Source organism: Salvelinus sp. IW2-2015, linkage group LG2 (assembly GCF_002910315.2).
Source record: "Salvelinus sp. IW2-2015 linkage group LG2, ASM291031v2, whole genome shotgun sequence".
Classification (NCBI taxonomy): domain Eukaryota; kingdom Metazoa; phylum Chordata; class Actinopteri; order Salmoniformes; family Salmonidae; genus Salvelinus; species Salvelinus sp. IW2-2015.
In genome coordinates this window covers 28847663-28872210 of record NC_036839.1, presented here as the reverse complement: position 1 = coordinate 28872210, position 24548 = coordinate 28847663, and the positions used below count along the sequence as shown (strand labels likewise).

The 24548-nt window shown below is 39.7% G+C and overlaps 1 protein-coding gene across 9 annotated transcripts in view; it reads right to left on the bottom strand.

Annotated features, from left to right (window-relative positions):
• Nucleotides 1-24548, bottom strand: part of LOC111977703 (nck-associated protein 1) — a 66189-nt gene that overhangs the window by 24487 nt on the left and 17154 nt on the right. For 4 of the 9 annotated variants that reach the window (XM_024007257.2, XM_024007263.2, XM_024007288.2 and 1 more), the window contains 13 exons: nucleotides 22420-22512; nucleotides 20790-20846; nucleotides 18834-18976; nucleotides 18457-18547; nucleotides 18056-18193; nucleotides 17781-17829; nucleotides 17201-17357; nucleotides 16982-17038; nucleotides 16777-16873; nucleotides 14675-14781; nucleotides 14189-14321; nucleotides 4329-4409; nucleotides 3765-3833 (listed from right to left, as the gene is read on the bottom strand). In XM_024007257.2, coding sequence (XP_023863025.1) covers nucleotides 3765-3833; nucleotides 4329-4409; nucleotides 14189-14321; nucleotides 14675-14781; nucleotides 16777-16873; nucleotides 16982-17038; nucleotides 17201-17357; nucleotides 17781-17829; nucleotides 18056-18193; nucleotides 18457-18547; nucleotides 18834-18976; nucleotides 20790-20846; nucleotides 22420-22512 — 1272 coding nt within the window. Of the gene's footprint in view, nucleotides 1-3764; nucleotides 3834-4327; nucleotides 4410-14188; nucleotides 14322-14674; nucleotides 14782-16776; nucleotides 16874-16981; nucleotides 17039-17200; nucleotides 17358-17780; nucleotides 17830-18055; nucleotides 18194-18456; nucleotides 18548-18833; nucleotides 18977-20789; nucleotides 20847-22419; nucleotides 22513-24548 lie in introns of all 9 variants that reach the window. The other 5 variants (XM_024007273.2, XM_070448272.1, XM_024007281.2 and 2 more) reach the window with 3 other exon arrangements.

The window sequence follows — 24548 nt, the reverse complement described above, 5'->3', positions numbered from 1 at the left end:
GTGGGAGTCTGGAAGGAAAAGTGTGGTTGGATGAGTTACCAAGTCATTAACATCTGAGGAAAGATTTCTAGGAAGATGTCTGTGTTAACTTGATACTACTGACAATGGCCAAACAATACAATTTCCTCCCAAAGCATTTGATATCAAACCAAGACAGTATGCAAAACAGATACTCTCTGCAGAGTTCAAGACATTGCTTTCTTTGATCGTGGAGATTGTTAAAAGGAAAACGGCCACAGTTCTGAAGCCCTGAAGCAGCGATGCCTTCAGTTATTTTTTTGGAGACCAAAACTACATCCCATAGGGCACTACTTTTGCCCTATGGTGCACTATGTAGGGAATAGGGTGCCATTTGGTACACACACCAAGGGCAGTGAAACAGCTGTGTTACCAGGGCACAACGAGGCCTTAAAGAATCCAAGTCCAAAAATAAAGCGTGAAATCCATCAAATAAAAACACACACACTTTTTGGAAAGAAGTGATTTCGAGCTACACAAGTGTGAGAAAATGCAGCGAGAGTGTTGACTCGAACATGTTCCGCTGGATCTCAACATCTCTAAAATGCCTGCCAACTAAAAGAACGTTTGATGCCAACCTGGTACCACAGCCACATAAAGACATTTAGCAGGTGCTAAACTCACACAACCACTTGTGGTTCAAATGTCTGAGAAAGGACAATAAATAGAAAAAGTAGGCAAGAGGCAAACTTAAGAGTATTGATATTCAAGGCCTATTTTGAAACTTTAAAGTGCTGTTGCATGGTGGTCACAATGCCATAATCAGAACAGAAATAGAAAACAGCACTGTGGAGAAAGGAGACATGAAGAAAGACAGACGAGAGAGAAAAATAAGGGTTAGGGTTTATCTTCTCTTCCCTCCATCCAGTCCAACTGTGTCTCAACCAATGTATGCTAGTTGAAGTTAGATGACATGGTGCAAGACTCTGTTTAGATTAATATCACTAACATGACATCATTGTGGTAATGGCAGTTTGTGTTTCTCATCCAACACGTTCACTTAATGGATCACACAAACAGCAAGAGTTTCCAAAGTAAAACTATGAAAGATTTATTTTTTCTTGAAAATAATGAAAAGTACTTAACAGAAAGGACATTGATATGGCTTATGACAAAGTCTGTCTGCCAGAGTGCTGTAACGGCTCACATGGCATGTGGATTATGGAAGGAGAAGAGAGTACATGCGGTAGTACCTTTAGAAGAAGAGTGTTCTTGTGGAACAGACAGACTTAGGTTCTGATCCAAACATTAATCTTTCAGGGCTAAGAACTCCATCTTGATAAATTAGGATTATTCACTGTCATATTCTTACTTACAACCAGCTATTTTTAGGGATGACAGCAGCACCTGAATATGTAGGCCTATACTGTATATATAGCTGTTCATACATTTATCAGCTGTTCTTGCACAGGATGCTTCCTGAATTTTCTTTGTCCCTGGCAAACGCCGAACCAAAGACGCATAGTGAATAAACCAACGTCCTGCTTCTTGTTATCTGAGCAGTTCTGTTTTTGCTATCCTAGTGTACAGTACGAGAGGCTGTCTGTGAAGGGTGTAGAGCAGCCAGTAGAAAAACCATGAGACTTGAGAAAATAGTTGTTCAGCTGTGTTGGGAAAACAGTTCCCATTCCACGCATGGAAGCTTTTCTCTTTTCCCCCTGCCTCCCCTGGCCTAATTTACCGACTAAACTGAGAAACTTTTCCAAGTTGTAGCATTTCTTGCCGAGGCCCTGAGCTGAGATCAGACAACATCTCAGAGGGAACTGAGTGGTACGGCCATGGCAGAGCCTCTGTCCCAAATGGCACCCTACTCCCTATGTAGTGCACTACTTTTTACCAGGGCCCATAGACCTACCCCATAGGGCCCTGGTCAAAYGTATTGAACTATATAGGGAATAGGGTGCCATTTGGGACGCACCATGAAAATCCATCTGAGAGGAGGGCTGGGCCAATCGGACGACGGTGGAACAACGAGTCGACCAACGGATCAGGGAAAGTGTTGTAGGTCCCTGGCAGCAGGGGTGGTTGTGATGATCTCAGCAAAGTACTGAGGAGCCAAGCATGGTTGAGAGAGCAAGAGAGAGCGAGCGAGACAGGGATAGATGTGTTAAGGGATGGGTTAATAGGCGAGCAACGATTCTTAAACAAACACAGCTTCAAAGAAGAATATTTATTGTCATTAATTCCAAATAGTTTTTAAGAAATTTAATGGGGCCTAGAATCTATCCTCCTATATCCATAATACATTTTCTCTGAAATGCATGAAAATGTATTTTTCATCACTTCAAATAACATGCACATCATGCACATGAATGAAAAAATAAAAAAATATTTCTTTATGATGGTTAGACATTTGTCACTAATGACAGACAGAGCGTACTCCTCCTCCTTTCAGTATTTCAGGCCATATTTTCTCCATTACTAGTCTGTTAAATTCATTCATGTGTGGGTTATGTGGTTGACATAGAGCTGGGAGAAGAGAGCACAAGAGTGCTCTTGTGGAACAGACAGGTTTAGGTTCTGATCCTCACATGAAGAGCTCCACCTCGATAAATAAGGACTACTCGGTGACATTCATACAACCATACTACTTTTAGGGATGACAGCAGCACCTGAATATGTAGGCCTATACTGTATATATAGCTAGCTGTTCATACATTAGTCAGCTGTTCTTGTACAGGCTGTTTAAATACTTCCTGAATTTGCTTTGTCCCTGGCAAACACCGAACGCAAAGACGCATAGTGAATAAACAAACGCCCTGCTTCTTGTTATCTGAGCAGTTCTGTATTTGCTATCCTAGTGTACAGTACGAGAAGCTGTCTGTGAAGGGTGTAGAGCAGCAGCCAGAGGGCCTGTATCACAAAGCATTAGAGTAAGAGTGCTGATCCAGGATCAGATCCACCCTATTATTCATTACGATCTAAAATACAAAACTGATACTATATCAGCACTCCTACTCTGAATACAAGATCTGAGCCTGTATTCACAAAGCAGCTCAGAGTAGGAGTGCTAATATAGGATCATTTTTTCCTTTTAGATCATAATAAATAAGATCATATGAACAGATCCTAGATCAGCACCCCTACTATGAGATACTTTGTGGATAGGGGCTCAGGTCATTCTCTGATCTATAGATAGGCAACAGTGTGACAGGAGTAGGGTAGCATGCTAAACACTGTTCCCTTATTACTGCCCCAGAGTGCTAATTATGGCTGATGAGACGGAGGGGAACCTGGTCTACTGTATCTACCGGAGGTTCCCCGCGTTCCCCAACACACACAATGGGCTACAGGACACAGCACAGCACAGCAGAGCACAGCRCAGCGGCCTATAGATAGGAAACAGGAGTAGGCTGACAGGAGTAGGGTAGCATGCTAAACACTGCCCCCTCATTACTGGCCCAGAGTGCTAATTATGTCTGATTATGACACACACAGTGCTAATTACAACACACACACCTAGCAGTGGCCTCAAAGCCCAGACATTGGTTCAAATAATATTTGAAATCCTTCCAAATACTTTAAGCCTTTGCTCTAGCCTGCCAGGATTGCCAGATGGGCTGGGTTTGACACTTTTCAGACTATTATATTGGTTCCATTGAGCTTGCCTGGTGCAATGGAACCAATAGAATAGTCTCAAAATTGTCCAACCCAGTCCAGTATTGTGAAAGGATTCTGAATACTATTTGAACCCAGGTCTGCCTCACTGCCACAAAGCTCGTCTCATTTTCCTGATGGCGTCTTACCTGCAATCTGAACCAGTCCAGCCTCATGCCCCTGAAATCAAACACGTCCCCGTCTTCCACTGTAACACCGACAGAGACAATTCACTCAGATATGGGATCACCATGACACAGGAGGACACAGGAGGGAGGGGAGCGGGCGGAGAGGTGGAGAGCGGCTCAGGCTCCTACTCTGCCCACCATCTGCCCTCCCTCCTTTCATCTGTCCATCACTCAGCCATTACCAAAACAACACATGTCTACACAGACAAAGGCTTTTAGTGCTTAAGGCTAATATAGATAGATAAAAACAACTAAGCATGATTAATTAGACATTTTCTAAACTGGAATATTTACTGTACCGCAACAGAATAAATTGAATTGTGTTATAGGTCTGGTCAACATAAAAACAACTATGGTAAGCATTGGCCAATACAAGTAGAGGTTTTCTAAACTGGAACATACACAGCAAAAAGATGGAATGAACTCTCTTTTAGGTTGGATCAACAACATGAGTCTAAATGAGAAACTGTATATATTTATGTTATTTCTGTAATATGAGTGGCAGGCCGTGTTAGGTTGAATACCTTGTTTGACGCTGAGGGACGTCATGGTATTGACGAAGGAGGACATGATGATGGACTCATCCTCAGGACAGACGGACAGATTCTAGAGGGGAGCAGAGGAAAGCCTCAGACACTGTTTACAGTAGAATGCTGTGAGGGGATCAACTGAGCAAATACAAGAGTTTTACATTGCATATCAGAGAGCGAGATGTGGCCAAGCAAAGAATCACATCAACAAAATACTTGGTCTCCATCTAGTGGTCAGCTCTGCTTTTTCCCTTCAAAATATCAACCTGCATATGGGTCTTTCTATAAATAAATGGGCCAATGTGTGACATCAGGGTCAACATCTCTAAATGGTTTGATATACATTTAAATATGATTAGGTAGCTTCATATGTGTAGTTAGAGGGATAAAAGTCTAGGTAGGCACAATGAGACCACACAGTATCTCTACCTAGCAACAACAAACCATCTACTGTACATGTCATTCAAAATGTTCCAAGAAACATGGACACCACATGTTTCTTTGTCATGCCTAGTCGCCAGGCATTTTTTGTGCTCAAGTCAATTTCGCTATCATTTATAGCCATGCTAAACATTCCTGGAGAATGAAAAAAAAGAAACAACAGCATTTCTATATGTTTTAATAGGTGATATAATAATTTAATACAATGGGTTTTGTCAACAAAATCATTGACAATAATAATAACCAATAATGAAATCATTATAATCAGTAAACTCTTCAAGCCTTGTGTGTGTGTGTGTGTGTGTGTGTGTGTGTGTGTGTGTGTGTGTGTGTGTGTGTGTGTGTGTGTGTGTGTGTGTGTGTGTGTGTGTGTGAGAGAGTCTGTGTCTAAAAACTAGCCGTCAAATTCTTGCTTCCTCTGTCCATATTTCCTCCAATCCTTGCCTCTCCTTGAAAGTGCATTGTAGCCTGAGGGGAGGAACCTTCACTCCTCTCCCCCAATGTGCTTTAAGAGGGAGGTGAGGAATGGGGGAAACAACGGCAGAATCTCAATTGCATTTCCTTGATCACTCAAGTCCTGCCTCCTCACCTCCTTCTCAAAACCCTTTGGATAAGAAGGTGACAGTGGAAGGACCTCTGACATTCTCATCCAATGGGTTTTAAGAAGGAGACGAGGAGAGGATGCGACAAATCAAGGAAATGCAATTGAGATTCTCCCAAGGACGTAGGAATCAAGTATTTGACAGCTATTAAAGCCCACATGCAGTCTTTGTAATTGTATTTTTAAATCATCACGGTATAACTAATAAATCACTCTGTGTTTTTATTTAATGAAAATTACGCAGAAATACAGTGCCTTCGGAAAGTATTCAGACCCCGTGACTTTTCCACATTTTGTTACGTTACAGCCTTATTCTAAAATTGATTCAATATTTTTTTCCCCCTCAGCAATCTACACATAATACCGCATAATGACAAAGCAAAAACTGTTTTTTAGAAATTTGTGCAAATTTGTGACCGACCGGCTCGCTTCGGTCTTATGTAGCAACATTGGAAATGGTGTTTTTTAACATTGGATAAAAGTAGAGACTCAGAGCTATAAAATAGTATTTCATAGACTACAGTTGAGGAACAATGGTAAAGTAATTCTGCTTTGAAAGTAATGCTAACTGGCTAACATTGGCTAGCTTGCTAGCTACTTCCAGGCATAAATGAGAGAACAGCTCACTCTGACCATTTTACACGCCCTAACAGAGCTGGTTAGGCTGATTTTATGTTATCCAGAGTGTTGGTGACTGCAACTGTGCAGCTGGCAAAACATTGATTTGACTTTTTATCCAACGTTTAGTGACACCGGCCATATTCAACGGGTGTTGAGCGTTCGTAAATTCATCAGTTATTCTGCTCTCTAGATGCTTACCTGCTACATCTATCGATAGGTGTCGCAGTGTCATCATAAACATTCTATTTAAATAGTAACTTGCATAGAGTCTTTTGTTAAGGCATGTAGCTAGCAAGCTAAACAATGAACCATAATACCAACTCATACGTTACTACCCTGCATGAATCTGCAGGTAGCAACCCGGTTCAATGTTAGCTAGCTAACATTAGGCTATAACTAGCAATGCAAATGGCTCTGAGATACAAATATTACTACACAGATCATACACGTAACGTTAGCTAGCTAGCTAACAGTACACTAACTTGAAATTACTTTGACAAAGTTAGAAACGTGTAATATCTGAAAATGTAGTTAGCTAGACTCTCTTACCCGTATAAATGGATGGCCATCACTAGCACAGAGAGGCTGCGGCCTATATACACAGACTTGAGATTATTGGCCACTTTAATAAATGGAACACTAGTCACTTTAACTTCACTAGGGTAGGGGGCAGCATTGGGAATTTTGGATGAAAAGCRTGCCCAAATTAAAGTCATAAAAGCTAGAATATGGATATAATTAGTAGATTTGGATAGAAAACACTCTGAGGTTTCTAAAACTGTTTGAATGATGTCTGTGAGTATAACAGAACTCATATGGCAGGCAAAAACCTGAGAAAAAATCCAACCCGGAAGTGGGAAATCTGAGGTTTGTAGTTTTTCAACTCCTTGCCTATCGAATACACAGTGTCTATGGGGTCATATTGCACGTCCTAAGGATTCCACTAGATGTCAACAGTCTTTATAACCTTGTTTGAGAATTCTACTGTGAAGTGGGGGCGAATGAGAGGGGATTGAGTCAGAGGTCTGCCAGAGAGGCAAGAGCTGACCACGCACGCTCACGTGATAGTTAGCTTGCATTCCATTGCAATTCTACAGACAAAGGAATTCTCCGGTTGGAACATTATTGAAGATTTATGTTAAAACATCCTAAAGATTGATTCTATACATCGTTTGACATGTTTCTACGGACTGTAACGGAACTTTTTGACTTTTCGTCTGCACCTAGTGATCTCGCCTCATGAATTTTGATTACTGGGCTAAACGCGCGAACAAAGAAGAGGTATTTGGACATAAATGATGGACATTATCGAACAAAACAAACATTTATTGTGGAACTGGGATTCCTGGGAGTGCATTCTGATGAAGATCATCAAAGGTAAGTGAATATTTATAATGCTATTTCTGACTTCTGTTGACTACACAACATGGCGGATATCTGTTTGGGTTGTTTTGGTCTCTGAGCGCTGTAAGATTATTGCATGGTGTGCTTTTTCCGTAAAGTGTTTTTGAAATCTGACACAGCGGTTGCATTAACTTCTCTGGGATAGGTGGGACGGTAGCGTCCCACTTGGCCAAAATCCAGAAAAAATGTAGCGTGCCAAATTCAAATATCTTACTATAAAAATCAATCTTTCATGAAATCACACATGAAAGACACCAAATTAAAGCTACACATGTTGTGAATCCAGCCAACATGTCTGATTTCAAAAAGGATTTACGGGGAAAGCACACCAAACAATTATGTTAGCTCAGTACATAGCCACAGAAAAACACAGCCATTTTCCCAGCAAAAGATAGTAGTCACAAAAAGCAGAAATAGAGATAAAATGTATCACTAACCTTTGATGATCTTCATCAGATGACACTCATAGGACATCATGTTACACAATACATTTATGTTTTGTTCGATAATGTGCATATTTATATCCACAAATCTCGGTTTACATTGGCGCCATGTTCAGAAATGCCTCCAAAATATCCGGAGTAATTGCAGAGAGCCACGTCAAATAACAGAAATATTCATCATAAACTTTGATGAAAGATACATGTTTTACACAGAATTAAAGATACACTTGTTCTTAATGCAACCGCGGTGTCAGATTTAAAAAACTTTACGTAAAAAGCACACCATGCAATAATCTGAGACGGCGCTCAGATTTAACATAATTTCTCCGCCATGTTGGAGTCAACAGAAATACGGAATTAGATCATAAATATTCCCTTACCTTTGATTATGTTCATCAGAATGCACTACCAGGAATCCTAGTTCCACAATAAATCATTGTTTTGTTGGATAATGTCCATTACTTATGTCCAATTAGCTACTTTTGCTAGCATGTGTAGTACACGTGTCCAAACGCTCTCACAGATGCAGGCAAACGGACGAGAACTTCAAAAAGTTATATTACAAGTCGAATAAACTGGTCAAACTTAGTAGAGAATCAATCTTCAGGATGTTGTTATCATTTATATCCAATAAAGTTCCAACCGGAGAATTATTTTCAGTCTCTATAAGTAATGGAACGCATGGCGATATCATGAGGAATGCCCGTGACCAAGAACTGGCAATCTGCCAGACCACTGACTCAAACACCTCCCATCCGGTCCCACATCACAGTATAGGCTTCATTCAGCGTTCTACAGACTGTTGACATCTAGTGGAAGGCGTAGGAAGTGCAAACAGATCCATATATTACAGGGAATTGAATAGGCGATGAGTTTAACAATGACCAGTCTCAGAATTCTCACTTCCTGTTTGGATTTTTTCTCAGGTTTTTGCCTGCCATATGAGTTCTGTTATACTCACAGACATCACATCACCCAGTTTTGGAAACTTCAGAGTGTTTTATATCCAATAATAATAATAATATGCATATATTAGTATCTGGGACAGAGTAGGAGGCAGTTCACTATGGGCACGCAATTCATCCAAAAGTGAAAATGCTGCCCCCTATATCAAAGAAGTTAAGGAGAAGTGGATCTAAAATTCCATGCATAACAGTTGTATCTTTTAGCAATGTTTATTATGAGTATTTTTGTAAATTGATGTGGCTCTCTGCAAAATCACCGGATGTTTTGGAACTACTGAACATAACGTGCCAATGTAAACTCAGATTTTTATGAGTATGAACAAAACATACATGTATTGTGTAACATGAAGTTTTATGAGTGTCCTCTGATGAAGATCATCAAAGGTTAGTGATTAATTTTATCTCTATTTCTGCTTTTTGTGACTCCTCTCTCTGGCTGGAAAAATGGCTGTGTTTTTCTGTGACTTGGCTCTGACGTAACATAATCGTTTGGTGTGCTTTCGTCGTAAAGCCTTTTTGAAATCGGACACTGTGGCTGGATTTACAACAAGTGTATCTTTAAAATGGTGTAAAATACTTGTATGTTTGAGGATTTGTAATTATGGGATTTCTGTTGTTTTGAATTTGGCGCCCTGCAATTTCACTGGCTGTTGACGAGGTGGGACGCGTCCCACATACCCTAGTGAGGTTAATAATGTCTATTCTACTGTATCTTAGTCTATGCCACTCTGACATTGCTCTTCCATATATTGATATATTTCTAACTCCATTCCTTACTTAGATTTCTGTGTATTGGGTATACGTTGTGAAATTGTTAGATATTACTTGTTAGATATTGCTGCACTGTCGGAACTAGAAGCACAAGCATTTCGCTACACCCGCAATAACATCTTCTAAACAAGTGTATGTTACCAATACAATTTGATTTGGATGCTTCTCCCTCTCTGTCACGTATGYCATTCTAGCCATTAGATTGAAGATCGAATGTTTTATACAACAGCCTTCTGTGTATTCTCTTTTCGACTCCGTCTGCATATTTGCAATAAAACGCCAGGATTTCCTCCATGTCCATAGCTATCATACTCTAATTCCACTGATTTCAAAACTCGGTCCTCCAGAAAGTGGAGAGCAACACTTACGCAGTTCTACTACATTATATATTTCAAAAAAGCCACGTTAGAAAGGATTACCTACACATACTGACCAGCTCATACTATGGACAGAAGCATGATACATGGCAGACCAATCCGAACTCATCTCTTGGCATTATCTCAGCCAATCATGGCTAGTGGGAAAGTTGCTGTCTTTTTCGTGGCTAAACCAACTAGGCTGGTAATTTAACCATTTTATTTGTATTTACAGATGGCATACAAGTTTGTTATTAAGGCACATGAAAGTTCACGTTCCAGAAAAATGCATTTAGATAAAAAAAAGGTTTATGTTCAAATGGCTCCTGTGAAGTAGCGACACACAACATACATCTAGTTTCCTGAAACGAGTCACATTTGTGGAGAACTGAGAGGGATTGTTTGATGGGTGGTGACATGGTGAGAGCTCCACCGTACCCTCTGAAAGGCTTGGTGAAATTTTGGCAATATTGCTTACACCTGTTCAATCCTCTCAGATCTCCACAAGTGTCTAGGGGTAGGAGCTAGAGGTTGCTTCTGGACAGGACCCCACAATCCTCCAGGTGTGTGGTGGACCTACAGCATGGATTTGCACAGGTGTAAGCTGGACACACCCACGGCACCCTATCAGGCTGATCAGACAGCTCTGGGTAGCTGAAGACCTGCTGTAAACAGTGAAATGATATATTTACATGTCTACTATTCACATCCTTGCTTCATTCCAGCTAGTTAGATGTGCAACCACTGACTAACTATAGCTGGGGGAATATCTCTAGTCTAGCAATATATACTGTTGTTTTGGCTGTATGGCATCATTTAATAAGATAACCAATGGTTAATTAGGTAGCTAGGATATATCAGTCTGCTAACCATTTACAGTAACAGCAGTTCATTAATAAGTCAATACACATGAAATCTTATGCAGAAATTGAGAAATCTTACTTAATCTTGGCACTGTGGCACGGTATGGGCAGCTATTAATCGATGAATTAATAAATAATATATTCATAGAATGGAGTTAGAAGGGTGAACTCCTACTTTGAAAGGACAGGAAATGTTGGCTTTGCACTTAACCAATGACAGGCATTCAACATTTAACCCCACCCACATGTGAAAATCAAAATATGAAGTTTTTTGGTTTTTTCTATTTCTATTAAAAAAAAAGAATAAATACGCCGTTTTCACCCTCCCGATTGCTCCATTTGAACTCGGAAAACAAACGATCAAAACGTACACGGACAGTAATCTTACCTCAGGAATTGAACTACAACCGCAACATTTCGCTACACCCCGGCGATAACATCTGTCACATGTGTATATGTATATGTGACCAATACAATTTGATTTGATCTTGCCAATGTTGTCCACGGCTAATTATCTTGACCGCCGTAACAACAGACACCAAAATGTTCTGTCAATTCTCCAGATCAACATTAATTCCCGCACTTTGGATGTTGTTCAATCGTCTGCAGTATCACACCCGATCTTTATCACTTGACTGTCATTCAGAAAACCCTTTCCTGAATCAGCTGATGTTGTGCGCTAAATTCCCTACGTACCTAAACAGCAACACATAAAAAATGCACATCAAACAAATATTATGCCGAATTATTGTTAATGACCGTTAATGACAGTGTCAATTTTTATTTGATTAATCTTGTTAAAGTTACTCTTTCTGTTATAAGAATTCGATTTTGAAATCCATACATTATTTTGTATATGTGTGCCCATGAAAACTGTTTTCACACCTCAACATTGGGAGATTCGAAATGTTACGAGGTTACAGTGCACTTCCAAGATCTCCATACAGAAAAAGAGTCCAATATCCAGGAATTTTACAGGATCAAGTTCAATGTGTAATTCATTGTTGTTAAATGCTTAGTAAATGATATAACAACAAACAGCAGTATCATAAATGTAAAGAAAGAAAGGTAATGTTTTATGTCACACGATTTTAGCCAAATCTGTGAAGACTCCAAGCATGAGAAAGGGTTTAAACATTTTTTGATTCAACTCATGAATTATATTGAATATATCTATGTTCCCCCTTTATATCTTAATGTATTCAAGTGAAAAAAAGAGGCAAATTATTATTAATGACTTTGTAACAGCTCCAAACAGTTGTCCAAACAGTTGTCACTGGTACTCTATACCCTTTATAGAAAGACCCATATACCAGAGTACTCCATCATCAGTCATACACTTAAGCAATAAGGCCTGAGGGGGTGTGGTACAGTGGGGCAAAAAAGTATTTAGTCAGCCACCAATTGTGCAAGTTCTCCCACTTAAAAAGATGAGAGAGGCCTGTAAATTTCATCATAGGTACATCTTCTACTATGACAGACAAAATGAGGGAAAAAAATCCAGAAAATCACATTGTAGGATTTTTTATGAATTTATTTGCAAATTATGGTGGAAATAAGTATTGGTCAATAACAAAAGTTTATCTCAATACTTTGTTATATACCCTTTGATTGCAATGACAGAGGTCAAACGTTTTCTGTAAGTCTTCACAAGGTTTTCACACACTGTTGCTGGTATTTTGCCCATTCCTCCATGCAGATCTCCTCTAGAGCAGTGATGTTTTGGGGCTGTTGCTGGCAACACGGACTTTCAACTCCCTCCAAAGATTTTCTATGGGGTTGAGATCTGGAGACTGGCTAGGCCACTCCAGGACCTTGAAATGCTTCTTACGAAGCCACTCCTTTGTTGCCCGGGGGTGTGTTTGGGATCATTGTCATGCTGAAAGACCAGCCACGTTTCATCTTCAATGCCCTTGCTGATGGAAGGAGGTTTTCACTCAAAATCTCACGATACATGGCCCCATTCATTCTTTCCTTTACACGGATCAGTCGTCCTGGTCCCTTTGCAGAAAAAAAGCCCCAAAGCATGATGTTTCCACCCCCATGCTTCACAGTAGGTATGGTGTTCTTTGGATGCAACTCAGCATTCTTTGTCCTCCAAACACGACGAGTTGAGTTTTACCAAAAAGTTATATTTTGGTTTCATCTGACCATATGACATTCTCCCAATCTTCTTCTGGATCATCCAAATGCACTCTAGCAACTTCAGACGGGCTGGACATGTACTGGCTTAAGCAGGGGGACACGTCTGGCACTGCAGGATTTGAGTCCCTGGCGGCGTAGTGTGTTACTGATGGTAGGCTTTGTTACTTTGGTCCCAGCTCTCTGCAGGTCATTCACTAGGTCCCCCGTGTGGTTCTGTGATTTTTGCTCACCGTTCTTGTGATCATTTTGACCCCACGGGTGAGATCTTGCGTGGAGCCCAGATCGAGGGAGATTATCAGTGGTCTTGTATGTCTTCCATTTCCTAATAATTGCTCCCACAGTTGATTTCCTCAAACCAAGCTGCTTACCTATTGCAGATTCACTCATCCCAGCCTGGTGCAGGTCTACAATTTTGTTCTGGTGTCCTTTGACAGCTCTTTGGTCTTGGCCATAGTGGAGTTTGGAGTGTGACTGTTTGAGGTTGTGGACAGGTGTCTTTTATACTGATAACAAGTTCAAAACAGGTGCCATTAATACAGGTAACGAGTGGAGGACAGAGGAGCCTCTTAAAGAAGAAGTTACAGGTCTGTGAGAGCCAGAAATCCTGCTTGTTTGTAGGTGACCAAATACTTATTTTCCACCATAATTTGCAAATAAATTCATTAAAAATCCTACAATGTGATTTTCTGGATTTTCCCCCCTCATTTTGTCTGTCATAGTTGAAGTGTACCTATGATGAAAATTAGAGGCCTCTCTCATCTTTTTAGGTGGGAGAACTTGCACAATTGGTGGCTGACTAAATACKTTTTTGCCCCACTGTATATGGCCAAAATACCACGGCTAAGAGCTGTTCTTAAGCACGACGCAACGCGGGGTATATTGGCCATATATCACAAACCCCCGAGGTGCCTTTTTGCTATTATAAACTGTTTACCTACGTAATTAGAGCAGTAAAAATAACTGTTTTGTCATACCCGTGGTATACCGTCTGATATACCATGGCTGTCAGCCAATCAGCATTCAGCGCTCGAACCACCCAGTTTATAATATATAATAAATACTAGGATATTATGAAACAAAGGGAGAACATTGACAATTAGTACATCYGAAATTGCACCCTATTCCCTACATAGGTGAACTATTTTTGACCGGAGCTCTAGGAATCATGGTCAAAAGTATTGCAATATAGGGAATAGGGTGCCATTTGGGAGGCAAGCCAATGTTCGATCCAGAGAGCAGTCTCACCTGTACTAGCTCGTTGAGCACCACGGCGTCAAAGCCAGACAGGTACTGGACGTAGTATCTCTGCATAACAGGACCATACTTCCTCACGTGGGCCCTCAGTTCCTCCATGTAGAAGATCAGCTCTGCAATGTGCCTGAGGACATAGAATAGCAAGAGTTATCTAAAAGAATAGAATAGACCTACACTTCATTAGTATGCTCAATACTCCTTCACACTATGGCATTCCTTAAAGGGTCATTTTACTCAAAAATGTTTTTTACTTTCTCTGCTTTTGATATTGTTCCACAAAACGGTGCACGTCAACATTCAAGTTAAGACACATCACTTTCAGTCTACTAATGGTCAAAATCAAGCAAGAGCAAAACGTGTCATGAAGAAACATTTTGACACAGACTTTTCAAGGAGGTAAACACAGCGCCACTACATTTCCTGAGGGGTAAAGGGAAATCCCATAGTTACAAGTTGAGTCAGTAGGATGCGTCTTACTTGTCAATAAAGTCATCTGTGCTCTTCTTCTGGATGTTGTCTGCATGTCGTAGCAGCCAAATGATCTCATCCCGAGCGAATGACAGAGCCATGAACACGAACAAGGCCTATGAAGAGGACAGGAGTCAAGTTATATAGTTACTTTCACCCATCAATTAGTCACATCTTTCAGGATTTGAATCCTAATCCTCTGATCACTTTACAGTTAGTCCAACTAGCATAATCATGTTAACAAAACTAGAGTGCAGATAGTGCTAGTCCAACTAAATATTTTATATTGTCACATACACCGGATAGGTGCAGTGAAATATGTTGTTTTACAGGGTCAGCCATAGTAGTACCATGGCCCTCGAGCAAATTAGGATTAAGGGCACATTGACCGATTTTTTACCTTGTCAGCTCGGGTATTCAAACAACCTTTTGGTTACTGGCCCAACGCGCTAACCACTAGGCTACATGCTACCCTAGAGAGCAGCAGAGCACTAGTGTTATTATGATGTAACATTATCGTGTTAAGACAAGTAGACAACTGTGGTGTATGTCATGAGCTACAATTCTTCTTCTAGCTTTCAAATAGGCACATCCTTCTCTTCTCCTCTTCCCTGCCACTCTTACTGGGTCCTTAGTGTACAAGAGAAAGTAGTGTACTACGTTTTCTGTCAATATACTTTGTAAAATAATGGTTAATAAACAACTCTAAGCGGGGGCCTATAAAATCTTTTATTTTTTATTTTTTTTATTCAGTTATATATTTTCCCAAATTATGTTTTCTGTTTTATTTTTCCTGGTTTTAAATTTTTTTTTTTTTTCACTCTCAAAATTACAATTGTTCATAGAGAACAACGAAATTGGATGTTCTGAGTCCATGTCAATGCTCAACTCATATCTGAATTGTAAAAAATTGCGCATCTGGCCATTTAATTGTGAATCTATCGAGTGAGGAGTGCAGTCTAGCGATGGTTCTGCAAAGTTAGCAAATAACAAATAATAGACACAAATTATATACTTACTCATGATATACCTCTGCCAGGTAAGCCTACTTTGCAGTTAACATTTAATTGAGAAGGTTTTGTGGAAAGTATTTCTGTCAACCCACAAGACGGTTATCATATCAACTGGCTACACACAGAGTGATAGACAAACGTGCACACCACACAGACAGACAGGGGCAATATTGCTAGAAATGAATTGGTAGATATTGTTTTAGGTTTGGATTTTTAAGCCAATAGGGGCTAACCAGGGGTGGAATAATGTTAATGTTGTATTGATTAGATAGTACCTGGGAGATGTGGTGTCTGATACTTGTGAGATGTGTTTATGACAGTTTGCAGTGGAACACGTGAAAATTGTATCTATTTTCAGAGTTGTTTGGCGTGCTACTCAATAGGTGGACCTGTTGGAGACCCCTGGTCTAATGTAACATTATCATGTTAACACAACTAGAGAGCAGTAGTGTGGTATCTTAGGGCCCAGTAATCTAGATTGTGTTAGTTCAACTCACATTACCATATTAACACAACTAGAGAGCAGTAGCGCAGTGTTGTTAGTGTAACACACGGGATATAAACTCAGGTCTCCCACTGGAGCAACCAACGTCTTAGACCGTTAGACCAAGAGGAAATTCMTTCTTACTCCGAGGGCAGACACTGGATTTGAAGTTCGCAGGCGGGGCTATGAGCAACCATGCCCGACTCATGTCCGCCACATTAGTCTGATGTAACATTATCATGTTAACACAACTAGAGAGCAGTGGTGTTAGTCTGATGTAACATTATCATGTTAACACAACTAGAGAGCTATGGTGTTAGTCTGGTGTAACATTATCATGTTAACACAACTAGAGAGCWRTGGTGTTAGTCTGATGTAACATTATCATGTTAACACAACTAGAGAGCAGTCGCGCAGCAGGGTAGGTGAAGAGCCGTCATTAAGTGGCAACACTCCTAGCAGGAGTCACACATACAAATCTTCCCACTTGAGACTGGGGTTCAATTCCTGTGTCCACCCTTCCACTGTTTCTCCCACCTGCCGTACCCCCATCTGATTTCCATACTGTCTAAATAAAAGTGTAAAAATACCAAAATAGAGCACTAGTGCAGTACCTTAGGCCCCAGTAACCCTGGCTGGTCAGATAGGACTGTGGCCAGCTCCTTCAGGGCAGATCTCAGGAACTTGCGTCTTTCTCTGTGCATCAAACCTCTGTAACAAAACAAAAACAATCGGCAACAATTTCATAATGAGAGGATACTGTGACAAATACCATTTAAAACATCTTGGTGCAATAAGATGCATTTATGAGGCACTTACGCATGTGACAGAGCTTGTTCTTTGCACTCTTTGATGTCATTCACACGCTTGTTGTAGCTATGAAATGAAAAGGGAGAATAGTTAACATACTTACTCACACACACACTTAACAGATGTCTGGGAATATGCTCAAACTGTACCCATTGAGCATGCTTTTCAGTCCAGGATTAGGCTTAATCTGGCTTCAGGAAACTAGCTCAGAAAGTTAGTGTCCCTCACCCGCGGATGTTGATGAACAGGTCCTCAGTAGCCTTATGGATGTGGAACACCTCGTCTCTGAAGAGACAGAGGCAGGTGCTGCTCTGAAGAGCCAGCTTCCACAGGCTCAGAGCTGCCTGATCACTGTTTAGGACCCCGTGACATAAGATGAAGCCAACTGACAATCAAAAGTTAGAGACAGATAGAAAGTTAGAGGCACAGAAATATGATTTTGAACAGTATTTGTGCGGAATGAGAATATTTCGACTGATTTATATATTTTTAAGTGTTGTATGACTTCACATTTCATGCATGTTTTTAATAATAAGCCTGTACCTGAACAATGAATTACAATTAAAAAACAATCACGCTCCCCCTTCCCTCCAATGGTATAAACCTATTAAATCAATTAGATCAGACTCCACTCTATGCACACATCCAGGCTGCATCACATCCGGCCGTGATTGGGAGTCCCATAGGGCGGCGCACAATTGGCCCAGCCTCGTCCGGGTTTGGTCGGGGTAGGTGTCATTGTAAATAAGAATTTGTTCTTAACTGACTTGCCTAGTTAAATAAAGGTAAAATAAAAACAAACACTTACAAACTATCCACTTCTCCATGGCGTCCAGGGACAAGTATTCACAGGGCATCTAGAACAAATCAGAATCATAGGTAAATGCACATGCCTGTGAGCAGAAAATGGTGTGATTTGAGAGATGTATATTGATGGTCCTGTGTGACTCAAGTATGGCACTAGCAACACCATAGTCATGGGTTCAACTCCTGCGGGGATCACATTACTGTACACACCCACTGTACTGTACACGTCCCTTTGGATCAAAACTAAGTGGAATATGTTATATATTGGATTCTCACTGTGTCTGACTGGGCTGGGTTGAGCATGGTGCTGGGGGCACTGATKAGACTGAGTAGCTGTGCATTCCTCCACTGGTCAGCAGACAGGTTTCTCCTGGGGTACACCATCTGGAGGGAGAGTAGGGCGTCTGACAACGACTACAGGGGAGGGAGGAGAGAGAGATATATTGGTTTATGACAGTTAATAATAACTTTCATGAACAAGCATTAATCAACCATTTATACATTTATAAAACTGTATAAGCAATATATGCATACATAATCATTGCTTAAGCATCAAAGTTATTGTAAAGTGTAACCGAAAGTTATATTATAAATTGTAACCAAAATATGTATTTTCATTGTCAGTGCTCAGGAAAAGAACATAACATGTTGAGAAACAGGTGACACTTTATATTCACCTTCCCATGGGGAACAAACTCCTCCATCATCTTTTTCAGTGGGTTCTCGTAGTCAACAATCATCTGTCCCAGCCTCGGGTACTCTCGATCACTAAATAAAAAAATAAATACAAATAAAGATGTTGTTGACATTGGTAGTTCTCAGGTGTATCTAAGCTAGGTCTGTAACTACCATACAATGTTTTAAGAATGCATTTTTCATATATTACTATGTGATTTTAATATACGGCCACTGTCAATTGGTATAACAGTACGTTAACATTGTGTTAAAGTATGACCTTAATATTATTTTACAGGGATGGTGCTAATGGAGATTGAACATTTCAGAGATGAGCCAGAGAAAGGACATAGACAGGAAGAGACACCACCCTACATACCTTGATCCATGTGTCATTTCATGGGCATAGTTGTAGAGGCCAATGATAGCTTTCCTCTCTTCAATCCGAGACAATAGCATCATTAGGTTAGTGTAGGTCACTACTAAGTCAAGGTAGTTCTTGGTCAGGTCAAAGTTTACAGTCTGTAAAAAGAGATATGGGAACAAAAATAGAATCTACATCCAAACTATTAAATCTGAATCTAAAAACATTTCATCTACATTGCCTTCAGAAAGTATTCACACCCCTGGACTTTTTCCACATTTTGTTGTGTTACACCTGAATTAAAAATGTATTAAATGCAGATATGTTTGTCACTGGCCTACACACAATAGCCCATAATGTCAAAGGAGATTTACGTTTTTAGAAATATTTGAGTCAATAAGTATTCAACCTCTTTGTTATGGCAAGCCTAAAGTTCAGGAGTAAAAATGTGCTTAAAAAAAGTCACATAATAAGTTGCATGGACTCTGTGTGCAATTATAGTGTTTAACATGACTACCTCATCTCTGTGCCCTACACATTCAATTATCTGTAAAGTCCCTCAGTCGAGCAGTGAATTTCAAACACAGATTCAACCAGAAAGACCAGGTAGGTTTTCCAATGCCTCGCAAAGAAGGGCACCTATTGGTTGATGGGTAAAAAAAAAAAAGGCAGACATTGAATATCCCTTAGAGCATGGTGAAGTTATTAATTACACTTTGGATTGTGTATCAATACACCCAGTCACTACAAAGATACAGGCATCCTTCCTAACTCAGTTGCCAGAGAGGAAGGAAACCGCTCAGGGATTTCACCACGAGGCCAATGGTGGCTTTAAAACAGTTACAGAGTTTAATGGCTGTGATAGGAAAAAAACTGACAATGGATCAATAACATTATAGTTACTCCACAATACTAGCTAATTGACAGAGTGAAAAGAAAGATTCCTGTACAGAATGCAAATATTTCAAAACATGCATCCTGTTTGCAACAAGGCACTAAAGTATTACTGAAAGAATTTGGCAAAACAATTAACTTTTTGTCCAGAACACAAACTGTTGTGTTTGGGGCAAATCCAAAATAACACATTACGGAGTTCCACTCTACATATTTTCAAGCATTGTGGTGGCTGCATGATGTTATGTGTATGCCTGTAATCGTTAAGGACTGGGGAGTTTTTCGGGATAAAAAAGAAACGGAATGGAGCTAAGCACAGGCAAAATCCTAGAGAAAAACCTGGTTCAGTCTGCTTTCCATCAGACACTGGGAGATTAATTCACCTTTCAGCAAAACAATAACCTAAAACACAAGGCCAAATCTACACTGGAGTTGCTTACCAAGAAAATAGTGAATGTTCCTGAGTGGACGAGTTACAGTTTTGACTTAAATCTACTTGAAAATCTATATCAAGACCTGAAAATAGTTGTCTAGCAATGATCAGCAATCAATTTGACAGAGCTTGAAGAATTTTGAAAAGAATAATGGGCAAATGTTGCACAATCCAAGTGTGGAAAGCTCTTAGAGACTTACACAGAAAGACAAAGATGTAACCACGGCCAAAGRTGCTTCTGCAAAGTTTTGACTTAGGGGTGTGAATACTTAAATTTCTGTATTTTATTTTCAATACATTTTCTAAAAACACGTTTTCCCTTTGTCATTATGGGGTATTGTGTGTAGATTGGTGAGAATTATACTAAATTTTGAATCCAGGCTGTAACACAAGAAAATGTGGAATAGGTCAAGGGGTATGAATACTTTCTGAAGGCAAGAGTTCAGGTGGGCTTCAGCAAACAAAGGAAAGGAGGGGTGCTAAACAATGACAAAAATCATGAGAATGGCTTACCAAGAAATACTTCCAAAAGGACTAATTCTACTTTCTGAAGGCAGTGTGTGAAATCTAATCTTTGAGAAAACATTTGAGAAAGCATCCTGTAATTACATGCTATGTACAGATCAAAGTGCCTTATAACTTACAATATCAAAGAAGACTTGGCAAGCATCGATAGTGTTCAATAGCTCACAGACATGGTCCTGGAAGGAGAGAAAGATATTAGACGGATGTACATTTCACAGTATAGTAACTTGATGATAAGTAACTATTATTTGTGATGGATTATCATTACACATGTACAGTCAGGGTTGAGGAGTAATGTAACTGTAACGTTACCAGTTAAAATATTGTAATCAGATTACAGATACTTTTGAAAAACTAGATGATTACTTCCGAGGATTACTTTTAAATTCAGAAAGGATGTTTGCTCAATGACATTCAAATCAGCATTGAAAATAGGCACATTTGTTGCACCTTAGTGAGTCTGACCATAAATCAGAGACCACTATGATGACACCCCAAATGTGTAGTTGGATCGCGGGAAAAGAGCAGGAATGGGCTTTTGTAGGCTACAGTCCAACACGTCTTCCAATGGTGCGACTGCTGTCGGCATCCAAAGATTATCCAAYTTGAATAAACGCTTAGAGGTAAGGATGACAGCAGTGGTGTAGTCTATGGCAATACGGATATCACTTGTTATTGATATCTACATAGCGCATTGATGTGAATCACACTGCTGCTCTCTCATTTAGCAATTTGCGCCTTAGGAATTGTGGTTGTTGTGGATGGCTGTTCACATATCTAATTTTAATAATAATGTTTGAATTCACCAAGTTCAAGCTGCCTATCAATCATTGTTTTTGAAACCAGTGGACAGCCAGTGAAATATGCATCCCTGCAACAGCTGCATAGTGCRGATTCCAGCCTATGGAATAAAAGTGGGGCTTTTATTGCTCAATCTAATTCATGCTAACAAACAAAAAAAATCCATATGTCTAATGGACACATGCTCAAACTCACACACTTTTGATAGACTTAAAAAGGGGCAATCTGTAGTTGCTACATCCATTGATTCTTGAAGAATATAACTTATAAATGCCTCATGAGCTTAGTTCAACTGTCACACTACATGAGAACCCAAAATATAAAACAAACACTGTATAGTCTCATAACATGGTTAAAACAATTTTGATATCATGGATGGTCAGTCCTTGCATCCATAGCTATGTCTATTAATCTGAGAGTGGTTTATTTCTCCAGGCCCATCCCTCAGCTTTTCACCAAAACGGGGCGGGGCGACCGTTTTGTTATAGTTTCCTCTGTGGATTTGCCCTTTAAACAGCTGGATATTATCAAGATATCAAAGTGTCACCAACAAAAAGGTCAACAATAGGCCTTCAGCAAATGCAGCATATGGCAGATCTATATTTTTCACATGTAAATAGCACTTTTCAGTAGTGCTCAAAGCATGCCATTCCATGAGCGCAGCATTTATTTTTCAACTCGAATCAATGAGCCCAATCAGTCCTCCATTACAACAAAAATCATAAACAACAGAGTAGGGCTGGCTAATAAGTCCTTAGTTTTGGGGTTATGCTCAGGTAAAACAATTTGGCTAATCTATACTTCCATATTTCCAGGTCCTATTCTTGAAGATCAAGGGGTATAATATTTATTGGAATGACTGGAATTCTGATAGACTTTGGTTTTTAATGTGAAGATATAAGATATTCTCTTTTTTCACTACATTGAATGATGCTTAGTTGCACATACCTTAAATTCCATCACATCTACGAATGTGAAGTAATACAACGCTAAATTCTTAAGGATTTCAGACTTCTCTTTTTGTAGTTGTGCAAGCTGTTGCTGTAGAAGTAAAGAAAAACATGGTTGTAAACTGAAACATTTTGTTTTATATTCAAGTTAAACTTTACAGGATACACAAAGCTTCATGGTATGGATAATGAATGATGAGCACAATAAAATAGGCTGATGGAATCTGGTAGTAGGGTGGTAACATGTTATACTTCATCATGAATTTGTTCCCATTACCATCTGTGCTTGGTAGTGCATGTTTTCTCTGGATAGTGTAAATGGTCTCAATCTGTTAACATCCCTTGATATCCTGAGRAATACTACCAAGGATATCACACAACGGGTCAGGGTGACATTTTGACAACTCAAAAAGGTAGAGCTCTACGCAAAAACAACTTTATTATTACAAAATACTCATGTTGATTTCGATAACATCTCTGCATTTTAGCACTGTCACAATGGGGCCTTTATTTAGCAAATGATAGCCTCTCACAAACCAAATGTGTAGTCATGTTGGCTGGATTGTTATCTTTGGTGTGCATCCCAATTGGCACCCTATTCCTATTCCCTATTCCTTATGTAGAGCGCTTCTTTTGACCAGGACCAATAGGGCTCTGGTTAAAAGTACTGCACTATATTGAGAATTTGGGTGCCATTTGTTAGACAGCCCTGGTCTCTTTCCCTACAACATAAATGTTACTTATTCTATTTTTCAAACAAAAACCTAACAAAATGTTACCTAACAGTTAACTGTTACCTAGCAGTATAGAAAAACTTGAATGATCTTGAGGTGTGAAAGATGATAAAACATGAATCATTAGCAATATTACTTAAACAAGAATCTACTACATAGAAAATAAGAGAACATGCTAAACATAGAAACAAAAACAGAGGCTGCGGATCTGACTTTACTGGACCCTGCTTCCCGACAGCTAAAGGTCCTAAGCTTCTGCGCATGTGCGGGATTCTCTACTTTACACCCAGTCTCTGTTCTACTCGTAGACAACCTCCTTTCACATTTCTACTGTCGATTATGAATGATAATTCATTCAAGTTTTACCAGTGAAACATCCACGCAGCATCTGAATACCAATCATTTGATCTCAGTTTCATGGAGTTATGCATTTAGATCTTCTTGAGGTATAGTGTTGTTTAGAAGCAGAACAGTGTTGTGTTGTTTTGAATTACAGTGCATTCGGAAAGTATTCCTACACCTTGACTTTTTTTAACAATTTGTTAAGTTACAGCTTCATTCGAAAATGGATTAAATTACTTTTCTCCCTCATCAACCTACACACAATACCCCATAATGACAAAGCGAAAACAGGTTAAGAAATGTTTGCAAATTTATTACAAATAAAAAACAGAAATACCTTATTTACATAAGTATTCAGACCCTTTGCTATGCGACTCGAAATTGAGCTCAGATGTATCCTGTTCCCATCCTTGAGATGTTTCTACAACTTGATTGGAGTCCACCTGTGGTAAATTCAATTGATTGGATATGATTTGGAAAGGCACACACCTGACTATATACAGTCCTGGCCAAAAGTTATGAGAATGACACAAATATWAATTTTCACAAAGTCTGCTGCCTCAGTTTGTATGATGGCAATTTGCATATACTCCAGAATGTTATGAAGAGTGATCAGATGAATTGCAATTAATTGCAAAGTCCCTTTTTGCCATGCAAATGAACTGAATCCCCCAAAAACATTTCCACTGCATTTCAGCCCTGCCACAAAAGGAACAGCTGACATCATGTCAGTGAATCTCTCGTTAACACAGGTGTGAGTGTTGACGAGGACAAGGCTGGAGATCACTCTGTCATGCTGATTGAGTTCGAATAACAGACTGGAAGCTTCAAAAGGAGGGTGGTGCTTGGAATCATTGTTCTTCCTCTGTCAACCACGGTTACCTGCAAGGAAACATGTGCCGTCATCATTGCTTTGCACAAAAAGGGCTTCACAGGCAAGGATATTGCTGCCAGTAAGATTGCMCCTAAWTCAACCATTTATCAGATCATCAAGAACTTCAAGGAGAGCGGTTTAATTGTTGTGAAGAATGCTTCAGGGCGCCCAAGAAAG